The sequence below is a fragment of the Ascaphus truei genome, chromosome 21 (assembly GCF_040206685.1).
Source record: "Ascaphus truei isolate aAscTru1 chromosome 21, aAscTru1.hap1, whole genome shotgun sequence".
In the NCBI taxonomy this organism is placed as follows: domain Eukaryota; kingdom Metazoa; phylum Chordata; class Amphibia; order Anura; family Ascaphidae; genus Ascaphus; species Ascaphus truei.
This window is the reverse complement of record NC_134503.1, coordinates 12430255-12451456: the sequence shown is the minus strand read 5'-3', so window position 1 is coordinate 12451456 and position 21202 is coordinate 12430255. Positions and strand designations below refer to the sequence as shown.

At 45.9% G+C, this 21202-nt stretch overlaps 1 protein-coding gene across 5 annotated transcripts in view; it reads right to left on the bottom strand.

The window, feature by feature from the left end:
* The window catches only part of GARNL3 (GTPase activating Rap/RanGAP domain like 3), a 252359-nt gene that overhangs the window by 143344 nt on the left and 87813 nt on the right, over window positions 1-21202 (bottom strand). For 4 of the 5 annotated variants that reach the window (XM_075578984.1, XM_075578986.1, XM_075578985.1 and 1 more), the window contains one exon: window positions 7862-7931. In XM_075578984.1, the coding sequence (XP_075435099.1) occupies window positions 7862-7931 (70 nt within the window). Of the gene's footprint in view, window positions 1-7861; window positions 7932-8022; window positions 8209-21202 lie in introns of those variants that run through there. The other variant, XM_075578983.1, reaches the window with a different exon arrangement.

Sequence of the window (21202 nt, the reverse complement as noted above, 5' to 3'; positions counted from 1 at the left end):
ATGGAGGAATATCTCTGTGATCGTGTTAGGACAAGCTATAAAAGATTGGTAATTCCCAACCTCCTACAGACTATTAGCAGAACTACAAGTCCCAGCATCCCATGCTGTTGGGTAATTGGATCAGGGATCCTTCCAGGGACCAGGCTCAGAACAGTCCAACAACAGGTGACTGACAATGACCCTGTGGTTGGGAATCAAGGTCATAGATGGTTTAAAACAGAAGTGCCCCCTACTTATCCAATTCCATATGTGTTGGTGGCATCATTCTCCAAATTCACACAACTATACAAAGACCTGTTGTCCTGAATCACAAAGCTAACCCAATCGAAATCGCAGAGGGACTTGGGCTGTCTGCCCCTGATTATGTATGTATGTATGTATGTCTTTATTTATACAGCGCCATCCATGTACATAGCGCTTTACAGCAGTAATAAACGTAGGAATAAGAGCTTCAACCTCAAGGTAGACATTAGGAAAATGAGCCCCTGCCCCAAAGAGCTTGCAATCTAAGTGGTAAGTAGGGAGAACTTACAGTAGGAGGGTGTTCTGGTGAGAGTGTCTGCAAGGGGCCATGGCAAATGCATATGAGATGTAATTTCACTGCAGTTACTCAGGCAGCTATGTGTGATTTTCACTAGCTAATGTAATGTGCACATATATGATACTGTACATATGCCATAAATGCCTACAATATGCAAGTATAATAATTTTACAATATTTTTTAATTGTATCTTGTGCCCCTTCTAGTTGGACTTTTTTTTTCCTGATGAGGACCCTTTGAAAAACTAGTCAAAGAGCAGCAAAAAGTTTAAGTTACATATCCAACAGTAGACCACAGAATGCTGTATCAGTGTACATTATTTCATAGGATTTTAAACCTGGGAAGCATTATTGAGGTGATGCTCTTTTCCTATATCTTTCTAAATGTTCATACCTGTACAATATATGTATGAAAATACTGAATGTTCATACAGTATGTAGATATTTTTATTTTTATAGGCATTCTACAATGTTTTTTTTAGAACAATACAGGAAATATAATAGTATAGATGGATTAAGTGTATCCAGGCTTAAATGTAATATCGAGAGGAAAGAGTCCCTGCCCCGAAGAGCTTACAATCTAATTGGCACGTGGTGGGGAGACTAACAGAAACGGTAGAAGTTAATATTAGTGCATTGGTTAGAGGGTGTATAAGCGGATACTATAGTTTAGTAAATAATGGTCACCCAGGACTGTTTAAACGCTTTGTTAAAGAGGTTGGGTTTGAAGTTAGAGAGAAGCTGCCTGGTGGACATTGAGAGGGAGTTCCAGAGGTAGAGTGCAGCGTGTGAGAGGGGTTATAGCCGTGAGAGAGCTGTCGTGACACCGGTGGTGGCGAGAAGACAGGCCCGAGCAAAACGTAGACAGCGAATAGGGGTATAGTGAGAAATTAAAGCTACAATATAGGGACGGGCAGAGACGGGCCTTGAAAGAAAAAATAATTTTGTAGTGAATGTGGAGTTTAATAGGGAATCAACAGATAACATTTCAGGAGGAGAGACGCAGAGACTGATTGAGATGAGAGTGAGGTATCTTTGGAGCAGCATTTTCAATAGATAGACGAATAAAAAGCTGTGGTGCAAGAAGACTCATTAGCACAAGTTTGCAGTAGTCCAGATGGGAAAGAGTGAGGGCATGCACTAACATTTTAGTCGTAGAGAAACAGGGAAAATATTGCACTAGCGTAAAATGCTACCGAGAAAGAAGCGGTATATTTAGCAATGGCATTAGAGTGGACTGAAGGAATATCTGAGTGGCTGCCTTTGAAACAGGTAAGCCCAGTTTGCATCTTAATATCAGCTCTCCATGTGACCTTGGGCAGGTTACTTCCTGTGCCTCAGGTTCCAAACTTAGATTGTAAGCTGTACGGGATGGGGAGTGGGACCCGGTGTGCCTGCAAAATTCAATGCACACCACTGTCAGCGCCACATAAGAAAAAGAGTGCTACATGTATGCCTTCTAAACAAGGGGAAAGCTTTTAATGTGGTCTCTTTAATTAAGAGATAGTGTTTTCATGTTATTTTAATTTTTTTTAAAGGGAGATAATCCCACTTTGTAAATAAAAAAGTAGTTATTTTTCTGTAATATGCTGGACAACCTATCCTGCTAGATGCCCTTTTGATACAGTTTTCTCTTAGATCTACTGTTTTTAACCACTTCCCATTTAAATCCAAAATAGATGGGTATACAATGAAACTGCAATTAAGTAATGTTTGTGTTTTTCTTCTGACATATTAGAAAGCCGGAAAACCCCAATACTGATTGAATGTTCTCTGGATACAGTCTGCTTCATAATCACAGCATACCTGGTACCAGTAGCATATTACAATAAACTAAGAATTATCACTACTGAATATCATGGTGATTTATTGTTTGTCTATACAGATGAAGTAAGATTTACTGCCTCCGGGGCAGCAAACCAACAGGCGGATATCGGCAGCACCCGAAAGCAGTAAATTTATGCAGTGATAATTAAAGCAATGTTAATCATCCCGGGCCAGACAGTCTGTAATACACTGGCGACACACTTTATTCGAGCTCGGCTAGTCCCACGAATTTGGGTATACCCGGGTGTATTGAGGTTTGTGACTGTTTTCTGCCCGAGTGCATTGAGTTATTTTCCAAGCAGGGATTGAAGCATTTTATTCCCGCTGGCTGCAATACTGCACAGTATATATATATATACTGCATTAAAATTCATGAATTTATGCCATCTGGTAGACACGCGAAGCATTGCAGCCTATTAAATCCTAATCATTATCATTTAACAGATCAGCCGCCCATCAGCCAGGCATGAACCCAGGCTGGGAAGGCAAACACAACGGGGCTTGTCAGAGGTGAGGAGCGGCGCATTCCAGGTATCTGCCAGGTACATACTGGGTATTTGCAAAACAAGAAAAAACACAAAAGCGCACCAAGATGAGAGATAGATATTGTATTAGCAACAAATAATAAAATTAGTAACTTACATATACGTGGAGGACAGGAGAGTGAACAGAGACAGCCCCAGCGCGCGGGTCTGATCTCTCAGAACTGAGATTACCCTTCATACTTCCTATGTGATGCCCTACTCCTGTGATAGACACCAGAATCGGGGATTATTAAAGAAATTTTATATGTAAGTTACTAATTTTATTATTTGTTGCTAATACAATATCTATCTCTCATCTTGGTGCGCTTTTGTGTTTTTTCTTGTTTTGCTGATATTGGTATCACCATCGGGGTTCCGGTGGAGACCACATTTGGAGGTGGGGGAGACACCTCATAAACACAGAAGCAGCAAGAGAACTGAGAGGGACCAACACTCCAAGTTTAAAGAGCCAGAGCGCGGACTGAACTTTTCATTACATACTGGGTATTTGCTCGAATAAAGTGTGTCGGTGCAGTAGCTGCGCAGAGGAGTCCCAGAGAGAGAAGAGGTCACCCTCTGTGTCTCTCTGAGCAGCTCTTGCAGCGATCCAATGTTTTATTATCTTTATTTTTCTATACTGCAGCTGCAAAGATCATTGGAAAAGCATCACATCGGAAATCAAAAGTTCTAAAGGAAGGTTTAGTGTGTAGATGACTCATGCAGGAATGGTATTGATGTTATAGGGCCTTACAAACAAACTGTTCATCTGCAGCATAAATACAATGGGCTTCTGAATAGAGCAGTGCTTTTCAACAGGGGTTGCCCAGGCATCCCTAAAGGGTTCCGTGCAGTTTGCAGGTCATTTGAAAATGATACCAAATACAGAAGAATTTAAATGCATCTAATTTAAGACGCGCTATTAGAGAGGGTTGGGGTTCCTTACAATGCATCTGATCTCAGACACGCTATTAGAGAGGGTCGGGGTTCCTTACAATGCATCTGATCTCAGACACGCTAGTAGAGAGGGTCGGGGTTCCTTACAATGCATCTGATCTCAGACACGCTATTAGAGAGGGCTGGGGTTCCTTACAATGTAATCTGATCTCAGACACGCTATCAGAGAGGGTTGGGGTTCCTTACAATGCATCTGATCTCAGACACGCTATCAGAGAGGGTTGGGATCCCTCAGAATTTTTACATTTAATTATAGGGTTCTTTAAAAAAAAATTGAAAATCACTGGGATAGAGTCACAAAGATAATATTTGTAAGTATTAAAGAACCCACACATAGTGCTCCCTCCCCAGATGAGATGACGGACATGGATCTTTGTAGTTCTCAGTTCTGATTCTCTTGAGTCAATTAGTCCTTGGCACTCCTCTACACTTCTGGTCATTATACCTATGGCCAAAGTTACTGCTCCTGGTCATGCAATGCTGACGCAATATTTCCAGATTTGACGCAGCATTTGTGCTTTATCTGGAGTCTACAAGATGGATATATTCTAATCTTCCATGTTCTTCTCTTATGTGAATTTTTAACATTTCCAAATACACAAACATGGCAACCCCGGCAAACCCATCGCCTCTGTCATCAACACTCTCCCAGTTAATATTTTATGACTCATTCAAAACATTCTAGAACCTCTGGTAACAACAACCAAAAGCTTTATCCAAGATACCATATACTTACTGAGGAAACAACAGACCATCAACCAACTACACCACCCCTCCACCCGCACCAATTGTACCCTAGCCACCATGGAAGTAAGCCTGCTATATACCGAGATGCCTCACAAAGATGGTATTGCTGCCTGCTAGAGATTCTTACAACTCTGCTCTCACACAACGAACATCCCTAACAACACAGTGACTAAACTCATTGAATTTCTTATAACTCACAATTCCTCCTCTTTGGGTGACAAACACTTTCTATAAATAATGAGCACTGCCATATGGCACCCAAATATGCCAACCTTTTATGACCAGCCTCGATGAGGACTTTCTGAAAGAACAACAAAATAAAACACTGATGTGCCTCAGATACATAGATGACATATTTAGAATGTGGACAAAAGGTGAACAATCACTCAGGCAATTTCACATGGACTTCACCAGCGTTCACCCCTTGATGAAACGGACTTTGGAATATTACACTACTACAGTGAATTTCTTGGATACCTTTGCCATAATAGAAGATGGAAACAACATCGTCTAAAAACCCACATATTTACATAAAACCAGTATTTTTCCCAACCATACCACAAAAATCTGTAATTGTCAGCCAGACTGTCAAATATTACAGAATCTGCTCTACCACCAGCACAAAGGATAAAAACACCTCATATTTCTTTGAAGGGAAATGAAGGGAATACAGTCCCACAACCACAAGAAATGCTGAACATATAAACATATGTACAGAGACCAAACAATAAGATCAATATACATTAATAATTTACCTGCAAATCCAGCAATGTGGTGAATCTTATGAAGGTATCAAATGCCCTAATATGACCTACTGTATGTTCAAAAAACAAACAGGTCCTTCAGACAGGGTTGAATCACCATATATTCACCATATCAGATATCAAAACAAGAACTCCCGTGGGACGACCCTTTTCCCAAACAGAACATTCACTAAACAGTATTACTTCTCAGCTGATGTTTTACAAATGCACAGGAGAGAACATGGGAGTTAAAATATAGCCAATTTCTGAAATTCAGAAACAATTCTCTGACACCTAGCATACTTTGCTCCAGCTAATTTATGCAAAGCTTGACCCCACGCCACGTGAAGACTTCCTATAGAGTTAATCCCCACTCCTATTCAACACTTTAGGATAGGGCAGGGGTGCGCAAACTTTTCCCCTTGCGCCCACCCGCATGCTACCCCCCTCCCTTTTCGCCCTCCCCCCCTTTACCTTGTCTCCAGCATCAAATGACATAGTGGGGTCACGTGATATCATATTACCATGATAACGTGACATAACGTGACCCCGCGGCGTAATTTGACGCCACTTTGTCATGACAACGCGTCACTGGAAGCAAAGGTAAGGGAATTTACAGAGGCCTCGTGCGGTCCCCCAGAATTTAATTTACATGCCTTGGGGAAGAGCACGGGACCTCTGCAACCACCATACCCCCCACTGGAAAATGGACGTGCCCCCCAGTTTGCGCACCCCTGGGATAGGGCTTCCCAACTCCAGTTCTCAAAACCCCCCAACAGGTCAGGTTTTAAGGATATCCCTGCATGATTACAGGTAGCGTAATCAGTGGCTGAGTCCTTTTGACTGAACCACCTGTGCTGAAGCAGGGATATCCATAAAACCTGACCTGTTCTGGGTTCTTGAGTTCTGGAGTGGGCTTCCACTGCTTTAGGATATATATGTTTCCTTCCAACTGTGCTGTTACTGTACATTTGAAGAAAAAAAACCTATGAAGTTTCAAAAGACCTGTACACTATAATGTCATCTATTAAAGAAACCATCTAAGGTTAGTCCACTAAAAATTATGACAATGAATCTGACCTATCACAGAGTAATCTCACCGTCATTTCCCTTATGGATATTACATTGTCCATCACACTCACAATTGCGATCCCTCATTGCAGATGATTGATATTAATGTCGGGGAAACCCGGGGATAAAAAGTATCACTTCCAAATATGTATTTTCATTCACCTTTTCCCAAAATTATAGCATTTTAATTCTACAACTTGTAGTTGCCTTTCATCAAAAGAAATATCTGAAGTAAAATATTGGATTCATTTTTATTTTTAATTCTTGAGCTTTAAAGATAATTGTGTAGCTCCAATCGCTGATCAGTGATATTGTAGATAATTGTACATACAATCTACTGTAGGTAGAGAGACATTTTTTTATATTGGGCCAACATAATAGGTTCCTGTAAACGTTGCACACAAGCGTCACAATTCTGTCCTCTGCTGGTATTTGGAAACCATATGCTTGATTTGTAGATTAACAGAACTGCTCATAGCCTTAAACTTATAGGTGAAAGATCCAAAACAGACTTACAGAAATCCAGACACCCCTTTCCAATGCGATCTACATTTCAAGTGGAAGTATAATGTACGCAGAATTTAGGGATTAGAATCCCAAATTATATTTGCTCTGGGTATTGCTACATTAACGTCTAAATGCACCAGCTCAAACAGGAAAATAATTATTCCGTGCTCTTTCGGTCTCGCAGCTCTGCTTTTAGACTATGACCCTTAAATTAAAGCCAGTACAAAATGTATGCATACGTCTTCTGCCAGAGCATCTTCAATAACACATCCTCAAAATTCTATCCATCAATGCTCGAGGCCACTGTTTTCTCACCCCGACAGGGACAACACAAATGCATTCTATGTCACTGTATCTAAATGGTCACATTAAACCTCTTTATTCCAGATGGCTGGAGTCGACGGAAATATTTATTCTTTTGCTACTGCAGGCTTGCAACTTCTTTACTGTAAGCTACAGTATGTGCCTGCATTCCTCATTTTTAAAAGGCACTGCCAAACCAGGGCTAATTAAAGCATTAAAAAAGGTTTCCAACTCCAGTTTCCATCTTCCAGTATCCTCCATACTGTGATGGATGTCATGCAAGCTGCAGACGATTCACAAATACCTGCATCAAGTTATGACAACTATTACCTAAAACGAAAGTTTGTTAGGGGTTTTGTTTTTTTTGTAGATGAATATTGTACACAGCATAGCACAGCAAAGAGGAATAGAGGACAATGAAATCAAAGGTCTAAAATGAACATCCCAAATTTTTATTCTGCTACACCACAACAGTAGAAAGCTTTAGCTTTAACTGCTGCATATATTGGGAGTCGTTCAAATGACATCAGTGTTATGATTACAGAGGTATGCAGCGTATGGATTTCTCTAAAAGGAGCTCCTTGCTGATAGCTGTTTAAATTTAAATCAATACGTATCATTGAAAAAAAGGCTTTGTAAACTTACCAGCTCCACAGAGCCATAGTGTTTCCTGCTGAATTCTCCCCGTCTGCAGCCCAGGTCTTCTGAGACAGAGCTGGAACAAAAACGCTTCATCAGTATACATAGCTAACAGTCCAGAAACCTTCTACAGAGTATCAGCTACCATTGATAAGATGCATTCATACTGAACGAGGATTGCACTGCACCGTCTCGTCACTGCAGGGGAGACTCCTTGAAACATGCACAACCTCCAGCAGCCATTGCAGGTTGTGACATCTCTCATATGAAAAACAAACGCGCCCTCGCTGAGAGGAAAGCCCTTAATGAACCCTGGCGTGTCCGTAGGGGGCTCGCAAACGCTTTTGTAGAAGCAATGCCTCACCCCAGAGCCATGGGCTGCGTGCCTCCCCAGCCCTAGAGGGGGGGAGGGGAGGGGGGGGGGGGGTGTAAATCCAATATACATTCGATATGTGATTAACAGAGAGTTTCAGGGTTGCTGGTGGTGTATAATTGCATTTGTGTCTTAGCTAACGGAATAACTCCCCGCAGTAAATGTGGTACATGGATTCCACAGAGGAGCGTTCTGTTTACATGGCTGGATCAGGGCTGCCCCTCCCTAGCCCCTGTACATGTTGCAGTATAAAAGTCAAACTGACTATACATTGCCACTATTGCAGGGGTTATCCGCCTTTTTGCTTTACAAGGACCCTCTATTTCAGGGGTGGCCATTTTCAGTTCTCAAGGGCCACCGACAGGTCGGGTTTTCAGGATATCCCGGCTTCAGCACAGGTGGCTCAATCAGTGGCTCAGTCGAAGACTGAGCCACTGATTGAGCCACCTGTGCTGAAGCCGGGATATCCTGAAAACCCGACCTGTCGGTGGCCCTTGAGGACTGGCGTTGGCACCCTTGCGGTATTTACATATTTCAGTTTATGGGTGGTTCATTAATATTTCTGTAACCCTTTTTAATGCAATGAGTTACATGCTCCATTGGCAGGAAAAAGGGTCAAAACGGTTTCAAATATAAATTTAAAAAAAAAAAATGAATGGATGTGGGCTCGTGAACCAGAACACGAAAGACATGGAGGCACCATGAGTTGGGCGATCGCCTGGTCGAAATGCATTTTATGTCGGGTCATAGTACCCAAGATATGTAAATAGCAAAAAAGTAGTGGCACTCTTAAAATCATCACACTTGGACCACAGAATGTAATGCCCAGAACATACGTGAAAACCAGCGGTAACTCTCAATGTATTACTTCCTGGGAAAACATTTTATAAATAAATAGATCTTAATATATAAAATCGAATGGTTAGTGAGGTTAGTGCTATCTGCGGTGAATCTGATTGGTCCTCAGCCTCTGGCCAATCAGATTGCTGTGTGTGACGTCACCCAACTGCCACTCTCTTCCCCCTCGGCCACACACACACACACACACACACACACACACACACACACACACACACACACACACACACACACACACACACACACCACCCCCACCCCTCCCCCCCCTCTCTCTCTCTCTCCCCTTCCGAGTCCCCTCCCGGCGCTCATCTCTCCCCTTCCTCCGGTCACGTCTCCCTCCGCTCACCTCTCCCGGCACTCCGCTCAGCAGCGGACCCCCTTCCTCCCTCGCGCGGCCGGCGGTCATCTCTCCCGAGTCCCCTCCCAGCGCTCATCTCTCCCCCTTCCTCCGGTCGCGTCTCCCTCCCTCCGCTCACCTCTCCCGGCGCTCCGCTCAGCAACGGACCCCCTTCCTCCCTCGCGCGCCGCGGGGAACAGGCAGCGGACCCCCTTCCTCGCGCACAGCCGCGGGGAACAGGCAGCGGACCCCCTTCCTCGCGCACAGCCGCGGGAACAGGCAGCGGACCCCCTTCCTCGCGCACAGCCGCGGGGAACAGGCAGCGGACCCCCTTCCTCCCTCGGCCGCCGCGGGGAACAGGCAGCGGACCCCCTTCCTCGCGCACAGCCGCGGGGAACAGGCAGCGGACCCCCTTCCTCCCTCGGCCGCCGCGGGGAACAGGCAGCGGACCCCCTTCCTCCCTCGCGGCGCCTAAGATGGCGGCGCGCCCGGAAGGACCCCCTTCCCTCGCGGCGCCGAGTGAGAAGATGGCGGCGGCCGGAAGTAGAGGTAGGTGTCGCTGTAGGTGACGTGTGTGTGTGTGTGTGTGTGTCTGTCTGTCTGTCTGTCTGTGTCTGTGTGTGTGTGACACTGTGTGTGTGTTTGTGTGTCGCCCCCCTGCCTTTCACGCCCCCCCTGCCTTTCACGCCCCCCCCTGCCTTTCACGCCCCCCCCTGCCTTTCACGCCCCCCCCTGCCTTTCACGCCCCCCCCTGCCTTTCACGCCCCCCCCCTGCCTTTCACGCCCCCCCCCTGCCTTTCACGCCCCCCCCTGCCTTTCACGCCCCCCCCTGCCTTTCACGCCCCCCCCCTGCCTTTCACGCCCCCCCCCTGCCTTTCACGCCCCCCCCTGCCTTTCACGCTCCCCCCCACCTTTCACCCCCCCCCACCTTTCACCCCCCCCAGCCTTTCACCCCCCCCCCCCCGCCTTTCACGCCCCCCGCCTTTCACGCTCCCCCCCCCCCTGCCTTTCACGCTCCCCCCCCCCCCTGCCTTTCACGCTCCCCCCCGCCTTTCACCCCCCCCCCCCCGCCTTTCACCCCCCCCCCGCCTTTCACCCCCCCCCCCGCCGCCTTTCACCCCCCCTGCCTTTCACGCCCCCCCCCCGCCTTTCACGCCCCCCCCGCCTTTCACGCCCCCTCCCCCCCCCCGCCTTTCACGCCCCCCGCCTTTCACGCCCCCCCGCCTTTCACGTCCCCCCCCGCCTTTCACGCCGCCTTTCACGCCCCCCCCCCCGCCTTTCACGCCCCCCCCCGCCTTTCACGCCCCCCCCCCGCCTTTCACGCAACCCCCGCCTTTCACGCCCCCCCCTCCCGCCTTTCACGCCCCCCCCCCTGCCTTTCACCCCCCCCCCGCCTTTCACCCCCGCCTTTCACGCCCCTCCCCCCCGCCTTTCACGCCCCCCCCCCGCCTTTCACGCCCCCCCTGCCTTTCACGCCCCCCCCTCACGGCCTCCGGGCAACGCCGGGTATATCAGCTAGTAAATAATAAATAAATAAAACCTTCCATTCATTGTACACTAAAATGACAGTGCAGATGCTTCAGGGTCAGAATAAGCCAATCGCAGCGACATCTTTCAAGAATTATTGCCCATATTTACTTAGCAGGGCTATTCAATACAACACCCTCCGGCGCCTCAAGACACCTTCCACTCCGTTCCCTTGAATGGGCTGCAGTCGCTCCACTTTGTAAATATGGGCGTGCACCTAGCAGTGGTCTGAGATAGGTTTTATTTCCTCTGGCTGCTCCCATTTGTGTGCAATCAGGTGCTGAACCGGGAGTTTGCAGAGGCAATGCCCCCTCCCTTCTAAAGCCCCTAGTAGGGATAGGCTGGGTTAGAGCTTACTGCAATGAAACACTTGCACGACAAACACTCCCCCAAAGAAAACAATTCTACTTACATTTCCAAAGATAACAAAACAGTCAAATAAGTGGTTTGTGTGAATATATTGTTGTGTTGTGTTGGTTTTTTTGCACCTTTAAATTAGTCTGTCTGGTAACAAGGTAATCTGAACTACTATTGTATTGTGTATACTTGTCAAGGAATCACTGGAATAATTACAGTATCTGAACCCATGTATTCCTTTTGGTCTCAATATCTCTTTAATACACTAAACATAGCACAACATGACGGACCTGGTAAGGTCAGTGTGGTGGGTGACTTACTTACAACAACAATTAGCACTGGAAGAAACCAATCCTAGAAACCCCATTACGCGGTGCAGCATGTCCCTTTGCAGAAGAGGTGGATTTTCACGTGCCCTTGTCTCTGATAGGTATATAGTATCTTCATCCCTCCATACTAACCCCCTCTCCTGTATAGTACTCAGAGGGGGGTGCATTATTACAACAGTGATATTATGGCAACTGAACCAAAATCGGCCAAGGATTTTGGCTGTTATTTAGGGTACAAACTAACAGGGAAATTCCCAATGTGCTGGGGTTGATAAGGTTAACACATTGTTTACGAGCCTTAAAGGGGCCGTTTTTGTTGTTGCGTTTTGTTTCAATAAATGCACCGGTTCCTTACATTTACGGCAATGCAATTATCTAAGCTGCCGATCGATTCGTTCTCTCGTGATCAACCGGCGAAGATCCTGATTCTTGGGGGCACCCAATATGGCTGCCTATTTTAAAAGAGGTATTGCTTCCATTGTTGTGATAATAACCCAAGTAATTTTAATACATTAAAAATAACATAAAACAGTGTGTGTGGTGGGGTGGGGGTGGAGGGGGAGAGAGGCAATGGGGCGGGAATGAATTAAGTATTATTTATACTAAACTGATTTATTTTTTAAAAAATATATAGGATTTTGAAGGTAATGCTGTCTTAATTAAATACAAGTGGATTCCAAGCCCAACTGCAAGTCTTGAAAGGGACATTGAACTTTCCATGTATAATCACTGCCTTTCGAGTGCTCAAGGCAAAATATAATACCATATTATTCCCTCCAGTTCTACACATGTCACACAGACTTCTCAGCAGTAACCGATGATAGAAATGTTACACAGTGAAAGACTCACAAATGGGCATGGTTGGAAGGCTATGCTTGTGATTGTTGTGTGGCAAATCCGGTTCTGGCTTTCAGTCTGTTTCACTGCAGCAGGCTGAACAACTAATCTCAGCTGAGCTCTGCCTTTAACTATCAGACATTTCCCAGGCTCCTTTGCTAGCTGTAAAATCAGAATCCACCATCCACCACCACCACCATCATCATCATTATCCCCATCCACCCCCACCAACACCATCACCCACCACCCACCACCATCTCCTTGGAATGGCACACCTTTCACCTTCTACGTTCGGGTATTAAAGTCAAAGTTCTCAACTTGATAAATGGTTACGAATTCATTGTAGTTGTTTTAACAGTTCATTACCTACTGTATGTACACACATGACATGACAATAGATTGTATTATCTTTCACAATCTTTTAGTGGAGTCTTTATTACAGTTCCCATGTGAATTGAATGGCAACAACCAATCCTTAACCCGTTATTGGGTTTTTTCCATTTGTAGAAGAGACTCCAGTAGGACTCCTGTAGAAAGCTCACATTCAGTATACGTATGATTAAACACTGATTGATAGTAACCAAACAAAAGGACCCCCTTTTTAAAGACCAAAAATAATGTGGTTTACATTATGAAGTGTATTTAGTTTTTTTTTGTACTTACAGAACGGTTAAAGCATTAAAGCGTTTTGTTCCCTTATAGAACCGGTTTAGTTCTCCTGAAATCAGACACAGTATCAATGTTTTTTAACCTTCTGACCTGTGGTAAAATTCCTTACACTTCCAAACTTTACACTTTGCTCTGTATATATTAATTCCCTACATCACGTGCGTCTATGAAGTGTGTGGATCAACTGTTTAATCAGCAAGTAAGACAAATGCAAATCTCTAGCTGTGTACGTGGACTAACAATGCAATGCTTACAGGAATATAATTGCCTTTCTTACAACCAAGAAGGCTATGCTTGCTTCTTCTTTTCCTGTGTAATGGAATAGGAACTGCTCTATGTAAATGGCCTTATTGGATCTGCTATCAGTGAGTCCCGTCTGCTAACCAACGGCATGCGATCATTCATTCAGTGTTAACCGCAGAGTTGCCCTTGCCACTGGACCACACAAGATCTCACTAAACAGGAAAAATTTCCCCCATCCTGTTTCCACAGATGACTTCCGTGGGCATGTTCCGAATACAGTCTGCAATTGCAACATTATTCAATGGCTTGTAGTGATCGCATATTAATACGACTGCATGGAGGTACGACCAGTTGGGTATGAACTTTACAGCTCCAACATTAAACGCTCATCTGATATTCCGATTGTAGATATAGTAGATTTTCATTTATTTACGTGACATATTTGGATGAGCGGGACCCTCCTGGGTCATGGGTTGGTAATCTTCAACAAAAATGTTGTGGTTTTTAAAAAAAAAAAAATATTTTTTATTTTTAAGAACCAATTATTATTTCCAGAAACAGACGCGGCTGGTAAAGCTACTCGCCATTTTGATCTCCTTGAAATGCGTGGGGCTATTGAAACCGCCTGAGGCTGCCGATGACACCTCAACCATTGCTTTGGAGACTATTGGAAGGAAGGCTGAAAGTTGCATTTTGTAGTGTGGAGGGCAGAAAATCTGCTCATTCTTAAATTAGTACCATGGAAAGTCCTATAGCCAAGGACCTAAATAAACTCAAGGTCTGATAAAAGGTCTTGATGTACAAGAAACGTGGTACTCTGCTGTTTCACTAATAAACTGTATGCTGAATGATTTGCGAGTAGAGCTCTCTACCAAATCTTTTCAAGGGGGTAATACCTACTATATTTTTCACTACGCATTTCGCAACTGTTACATCATTACTGACTCTCAAGCAGGGAACTCTATAATGAGATCAGCTAGTTGTTGGATTAGTTCAGCCATTAGATTAGCAACAGCTGTAGAATAAAATTGTTCTTCCAATTCATAAGGCAATGTCCATAGTGCAGGATACGGCTCGAGCTACGTAGCTCGCGCCGAAACAAAAACTAGGACGACAATGCATTAGGGCATAGTGCACATGTGCTACGGGGAGACTGGCGCTTTGCGCTACAAACCAGTTTGTATTTCCCGCGCAACCACTGTGTCATGTGAGCGGTTCGTCTAATGAGGACGAACCAGCTCTATGACATCATGGCCGTGCCCCTCCGATACGCCTCCCTGCCGCCTCTGCCTGCAGGACAGGAAATATCCCCTGCTGCAGGAGAGCCAAGGAGCGCGGAAGTTGGCGCGTTCTACTATGGATGCAGCCCAAGGGAGTTCAATTTCCTGGTCAAGTTGACACTGACATATGATATTTACATAGTATATTTCTGGGCGATCCAGTGGGGCTTGCCACACATTGTGCAGTGAAAGGGTTAACAAACGAATACACTGATTGGTAGTGAGATGACGTGGTCAGACTGACCTACCGCTAATGAGCTTCCTGGAAGGACCTTGCATGGAGGCTACAGTCGCTCCGTTTTGTTTCCAGGCATTCATTCTAGGAAATCTAATAATTGGGAACTCTCTATTGTTCAGCAAGAGATAGCTCTCTCTAACATTCTTAACTTCTATTAGAAATAATGGATTTCATTGTGCCAGATCTTGTTAAGATGGGGTTTAGGCAGATTTTCTTTTCCTTTATTACGCTTTTCTTACAGTATGTGAAAAAGTATATTTCTATACTTATTTTGATTTACATAGATGTATAAAAATGCACATTTTCATGATTTTAATGCTGGAATTTTATTCCTATCTTGCTGTATAATGTAAATACATTTTACTGTTAAATGTAACAAAACAGGCTGATCAATAATTCAAGGTTTATGAACTAACCAATTTTTTTTCTGTTAACCCTTTTGCAACCAGAGAAGTCTGTAAACATTTGCTCCACAATATGCTGCAGTCCCGTCTGGCTGTATAGGGGTTAATGTCTTCATGGTTGCAGTATTTCTTTTACTGAAATCTACAAGTAACATATTTGCTAAGTGTTACACATTTTTGTATTTTAATTTTTTTGTAGTGTTTATCAAAACCATCAATGGTCTAGTGATCAACTTATGGCTTTTTATATCATCAATATACCTTCACGCGCTGTGTGCAAAGTTAAACCTAACCACATTATTCAAATCCATCTTTAAAACATGTTTTCTTGGAGATTTCTGGTGACGTAAGCCGGCATGGTAGCTTGAGGGAAGAGCTCCCGAGACACCCTGCCTAAAAGCATCTCAAATCAGCAATAAAAACCACCAAAACAAACACCTGCTCGGGGACCCGACTAGGTAACAGCCTCAGGATGGCAAACAAACAAAAAAAAGCAGGGAACCAGGACATTGCTAAGTTTTGTGAGTCAATTCAAAAACCGGCAAGCACAGGAGCTGAAACCCTGACTCCTCAAGATGGCGCCGAAGAGAGCTCTCAGGGGACCGAGGCAAGCACACGTGGAGCTGAGGAGGGACTGTGGGATAAGGGAGACTCGGTGGAAGTTACAAAAACATATCTTGAGAACTTATTTGACCAGTTCTCAACAAAGATGAGGCACAATTTCCAAGAAGACCTGCAAACAGCTATCACAGGGGTCAAAAAGGAAATAAAAGACCTAGCAGGATGCACAGACAAAGTGGAAACAAAGCTGGAGGAGGTGTCCCTCTCTCAAACAGCCGCTGAAGAAGAGATATGCCGCCTGCGATATGAAGTCAACTCACTGAAGGATGCTATCGAGGATCAAGAAAATAGAGATCGCCGCCAAAATATCCGGATCCGCAACATCCCTGAAGAAATAAAGATTGAAAATCTAAAAGCCTACCTGAAAGACTTGTTCTCCTCTTTGATCCCAGACCTTGAGCCAGAGACCTGGAGATGGACCGCGCCCCCAGAGACCCAGTCCTTGGATGTTTTTCATAATCAGTGCCCCCCCTTCTTTCTCCCCCCCCTCCCCCCTTCGCCCTCCCCCCTCCCGCGGCCCTCCCCTCCCCCTTACGCGCCCCCCCCCCTTACGCGCCCCCCCTCCCCCTTTTGCCCTCTCCCCCCTCCCCTTTTGCCCTCTCCCCCCCTCCCCTTCCACCCCTCCCCTTCCACCCCTCCCCTCCTCTTCCCCCCCTCCCCTCCTCTTCCCCCCCTCCTCTTCCCCCCCTCCCCTTCCCGTTCCCCCTCCTCCCCTTCCCCTTTCCCCCTCCCCTCCCCCCCTCCCCCTTTCTCTCTCCCCCCTCCCCCTTTCTCCCTCCCCCCTGTCTCCCTCTCCTCTTTCTCCCTCCCCCCTCCTCCACCCTGGTCCCGGTAAACCACTATAGAGACTGGGAGTCTTCAAGCACAAAGTCCAATGTGAATATGATATAAAGTTGTTACTATGCAAACATCAATGGTGAATATGTTATATGAATGTAATTATGAAAATTCAACATGGATGTAAACCCTCCCCTCATCCTCCCCCCTCCCTCCTTTTCCCCCCCTCCCCCCTCTCCCCCCTTTCCTTACCTCCCCCCCACCTCTCCCCCCCCACCCCTATCCCCACCACTCTTCCCCCTCCCTCCTCCCCCCCACTCTTCTCCCCCCCACCCTTCTCCCCCCACCCCTCTCCCCCCACCCCTCTACCCCCTCCCCACCCCTTCCCTCCCCCTCCCCCCTTCTCCCCCCACCCCTCTCCCCCCATCCCTCTTCCGACGAAATACTGTTAAAGCGGGAACCCGCGATAAGGTGCACATAGTCCAATGGTATAATGTTGAAAAAATGTCAATATGCATATCCCAAAACTGAGCATGCTCAAAAAGTGTTAAAAGGAAAATGTCAGAAAGGTATGAATCTCCCCCCACCCTCTCACTGGTACTGCCCACCTGCATGAAAGCAGGCCCCCTGCCCCTGCCGTCCCTCTCCCTCCCCCGCCATCCCCTCCCACCCCCCCTCCCCCACCTACCCCCCCCTCCCAATGTGAAAATGTCATACAGATGTTAATACGCATATGCCAAATCTGATTATGTCCAAAAAGTGTTAGAAGGCTAAGAGCACAGAGGTGTGAATCTCCCCCCACCTTCAAAGTACTCGAACAAAGCAAGGGCAAGTTCCACAACTTAGGTAAGATCAGGGAGTGTTCTCCAAGCTGTTACAAGTGGTTTAAGTTCTACTGCAGGGAGGGTCTCGGGCCCTGTACCCTGCCCCACGCCAGGCTTTCTGTCCTGGAAGTTTCTCCAGGGGTGTTTGACCCCGCTACCTTGCTCACGCTCGTGACTAATGTTATTTTTCTTGGGCCCCGCAAAGGTCCGCCTGTTTTCTCTTTCCCTACTGTGTCCACCCCACCCCTCCCTCCTTCCCCCTGCCCTGAGGCATCCACCCTACTCTCCTCCAAACTGTCTCTGGATCCATGTCCTATACCCCAAAACGGAGCTCTTGACATGGGAAACATAAGAGCATCAGAGCCAGGAGCTCTGAGAACCTTTTTCGTAACATAATGTCTTCCATCAAACTAATCTCGATTAATGTCAAAGGCCTCAATTCAGTAAAAAAGAGGAAGCTAGTCCTCATGGACCTAAAAAAATCCAAGGGTGACATTATTCTCATCCAGGAGACCCACTTTAACTCCCCAAAGCTCCCCAATACATTCAAAAGCGTATTCCCTCAGGCATATTTCGCATCCTCACCAAGCAAAAAAAGAGGAGTAGCCATCCTCATTAGAACCGGGGTCCCATTTGTTCTGGTCAAGTCACTCCCAGACCCAGACGGACGATTTCTGGTAATCCAGGGCACCCTAGCAGGTGCGCCAATTACACTTGTCAATATTTACGCCCCCAATGATAACCAACTCCCCTTTCTAAGAAATCTCCTCGAGTCATTGGAGCAGCAATCCCTCTCTTCCCTGATCATAGGCGGAGACTTTAATATGGTGGCATCCCCCACACAAGATAAATCAAACCCCACCCCCACCCTCCTACCATCCACTCCCTCTCCATACGCCACCCAGTCCCAAAAGAAAGCCAAGAAACTTAGAGACATCATTGAGGAATATTCATTAGTGGAGATTTGGAGGGCTCAGCACCAGGGTCAAAAGGATTATACCTTTTTCTCCACCCCTCATCAGTCCTACTCGAGGATCGATTATTTTCTGAGTACGAGTAATGTCTTCAGGCATCCTCCCAGTCAAACATAGGTTCAATCACCTGGTCCGACCACGCACCGATCGACCTCACCCTATCCCTACCCTTTGTGAAAAACACCCAGTACAAATGGAAGTTAAACGATTCTATGCTGAACTGTCCTGACACGGAGATAACCATACGCCAAAAACTATCAATGTTTTTTCAAATTAATGCAGGCTCCGTCTCAGCCCCAGCTATGCTCTGGGAGGCTCATAAAGCCTCTATCAGAGGAGACCTGAGCTCAATCGCCTCTTATAAAAAAAAAATGAAACATAAGCTCCAAAAAGACCTCTCAGACAAAATCACCCAACTGGAACAGCAACATAAAGCCACGACATCTAAAAAAACACTAAAACAACTAAATCTAGCTAGATCTGCCCTCAAACAGACCCAACTTGAGGACGTAGAGAAAGCACTCAGGTGGTCAAAACAAAAATACTTTGATCAAGGCAATAAAGCAGATAGGCTCTTGGCCTCAAAGCTCAGGGGCGCCAGAGTTAAATCCCAGATAGCCAGTATTCAGACAAGAAAAGGGCAGGTCTCATACATAGAAAAAGAGATAGCGCAGGAATTCGCGGATTTTTACTCGGACTTATACAACCTCCACCCCCCAGACCAAGACCCGGTCAGCCTCAATACAATCACACAATATCTAGAGCAATGTAACCTCCCATCCCTATCCCCCGAGGAGGTAGAGAGTCTGAACAAAAACATATCCCAAGAGGAACTATCTCAAGCAATTAGCTCACTCAAGTTAGCCAAATCTCCGGGCCCGGACTGCTTTTTGAACTCTTACTACAAGATGCTCATGCCGACCCTCTCCCCCTACCTGCTAGATATGTACAATTCCTTCCTTCAAGGGGAGCGGATTCCCGCCACAATCACAGCAGCAAATCTAGCTATAATTCATAAGGAGGGTAGGGACCCGCTCCTTTGCGGAAACTACAGGCCCATCTCCCTGTTAAATACCGATCTCAAAATCTACAGTAAGATCCTGGCAAACAGGCTAAACGCAATTCTCCCTAGACTCATACATGTAGATCAAGTAGGCTTTGTGTCTGGAAGACAGGCCTCCGACAATACCCGCAAAATTGTGGATATAATTGACCACGTGCATCTCACCGGTTCCAAAGCAATGATTCTGAGCCTTGACGCTGAAAAGGCATTTGACAGAATCAAGTGGTCCTTCCTAGACCAAACTATGCTGAGGTTTGGCTTCTGTGGCCCTTTCCTGGAGGGTCTGAGAGCCCTCTACCAAAACCCAACAGCGTATGTTAAATTATCAGGCGGCTTCTCAGACCCAATAAAAATTAGGAACGGGCCAGACAAGGTTGCCCGCTATCCCCCCTCCTATTCTCCCTAACTATTGAGCCCCTAGCAGCCAAAATCAGAGAAGAAAAAAGTATTAAGGGGATCCAAATTGCGGAAAGAGAATACAAAATCTCTCTATTCGCTGATGATGTAATTCTGTCCCTCACTGACCCCCACACCTCCCTCCCCAACCTTCAAAGGCTACTGACCCAATTTGGGTCAGTCTCTGATTATAAAGTGAATATGGACAAGTCAGAAGCCTTAACTATATCCCTCCCAGCCCAGACGTGGAAACTCATTCAAGCTAACTATAAATACAAGTGGAGCTCCACCTACATTAAATATCTTGGGGTTAAAATCTCCAACTCCTATAATACCCTCTTCCAATATAACTACCCCCCCCCCCCCCTATTCGATCAGATTAAAAAAGACCTGGAAGCGTGGAAAAAACACCAAATTTCATGGTTCGGGAGAATGGTTTCCGTAAAAATGAATGTTCTTCCAAGGTTACTGTATAACTTCCAAACCCTCCCAATTGCGGTGCCACAAGCGATGCTAAAGAACATTCAATCACTACTGCTCCAATTCATTTGGAACGATAAAAGGCCAAGGGTCCCAAGATCAGTGATGCTCTCTTCAAGAGCAAGAGGAGGTGTGGGGGTCCCCGACATAGTCAGGTACTATCTCGCCGTACAACTGAAGCAGGCTGTAGTTTGGAATTGCGACCCGGCCTCAGCCTGTTGGCTCGAAATAGAGTCACATTACACGCGCCCCCACTCCCTCCAAGTGGCATTATGGACCACAGCCGGTAGCAGGGCTGGGCCACAGAGGTTCGACCTAGGAGCAATAAGATGCACGTGGGACGTATGGCTTAAAAGCAAAGGGAAGTATGGTCTGTTAGCTTCCCCTTCCCAGCTCACTCCAATCTTTGGGAACTCCAATTTCCCACCACGGTGTTCCCAAAGACAATTTGACCAATTCCAGAGTCACAATATTAGGATGGTTGCCGATCTGCTGCAGAAGGAGGAGATCTTAACTTACCAGGCGCTAAAGGATAAATTCTCGATCCAGGGTCTCCACCTGTTCAAGTATTTACAAGTTCGTCACTTCCTATTATCATTATCCCCAACCTCCAAGTTCCCCCCGCTAACCAGATTTGAATCCTTATGCATTAAAAACACCTACCAAAGAGGTCTGATTTCCGAGATATATAAGGGAATGGAGCCGACATCTAGCCCACCGAATCACCGTTACATGCAAAAATGGTCGGAGGAATTGGGCT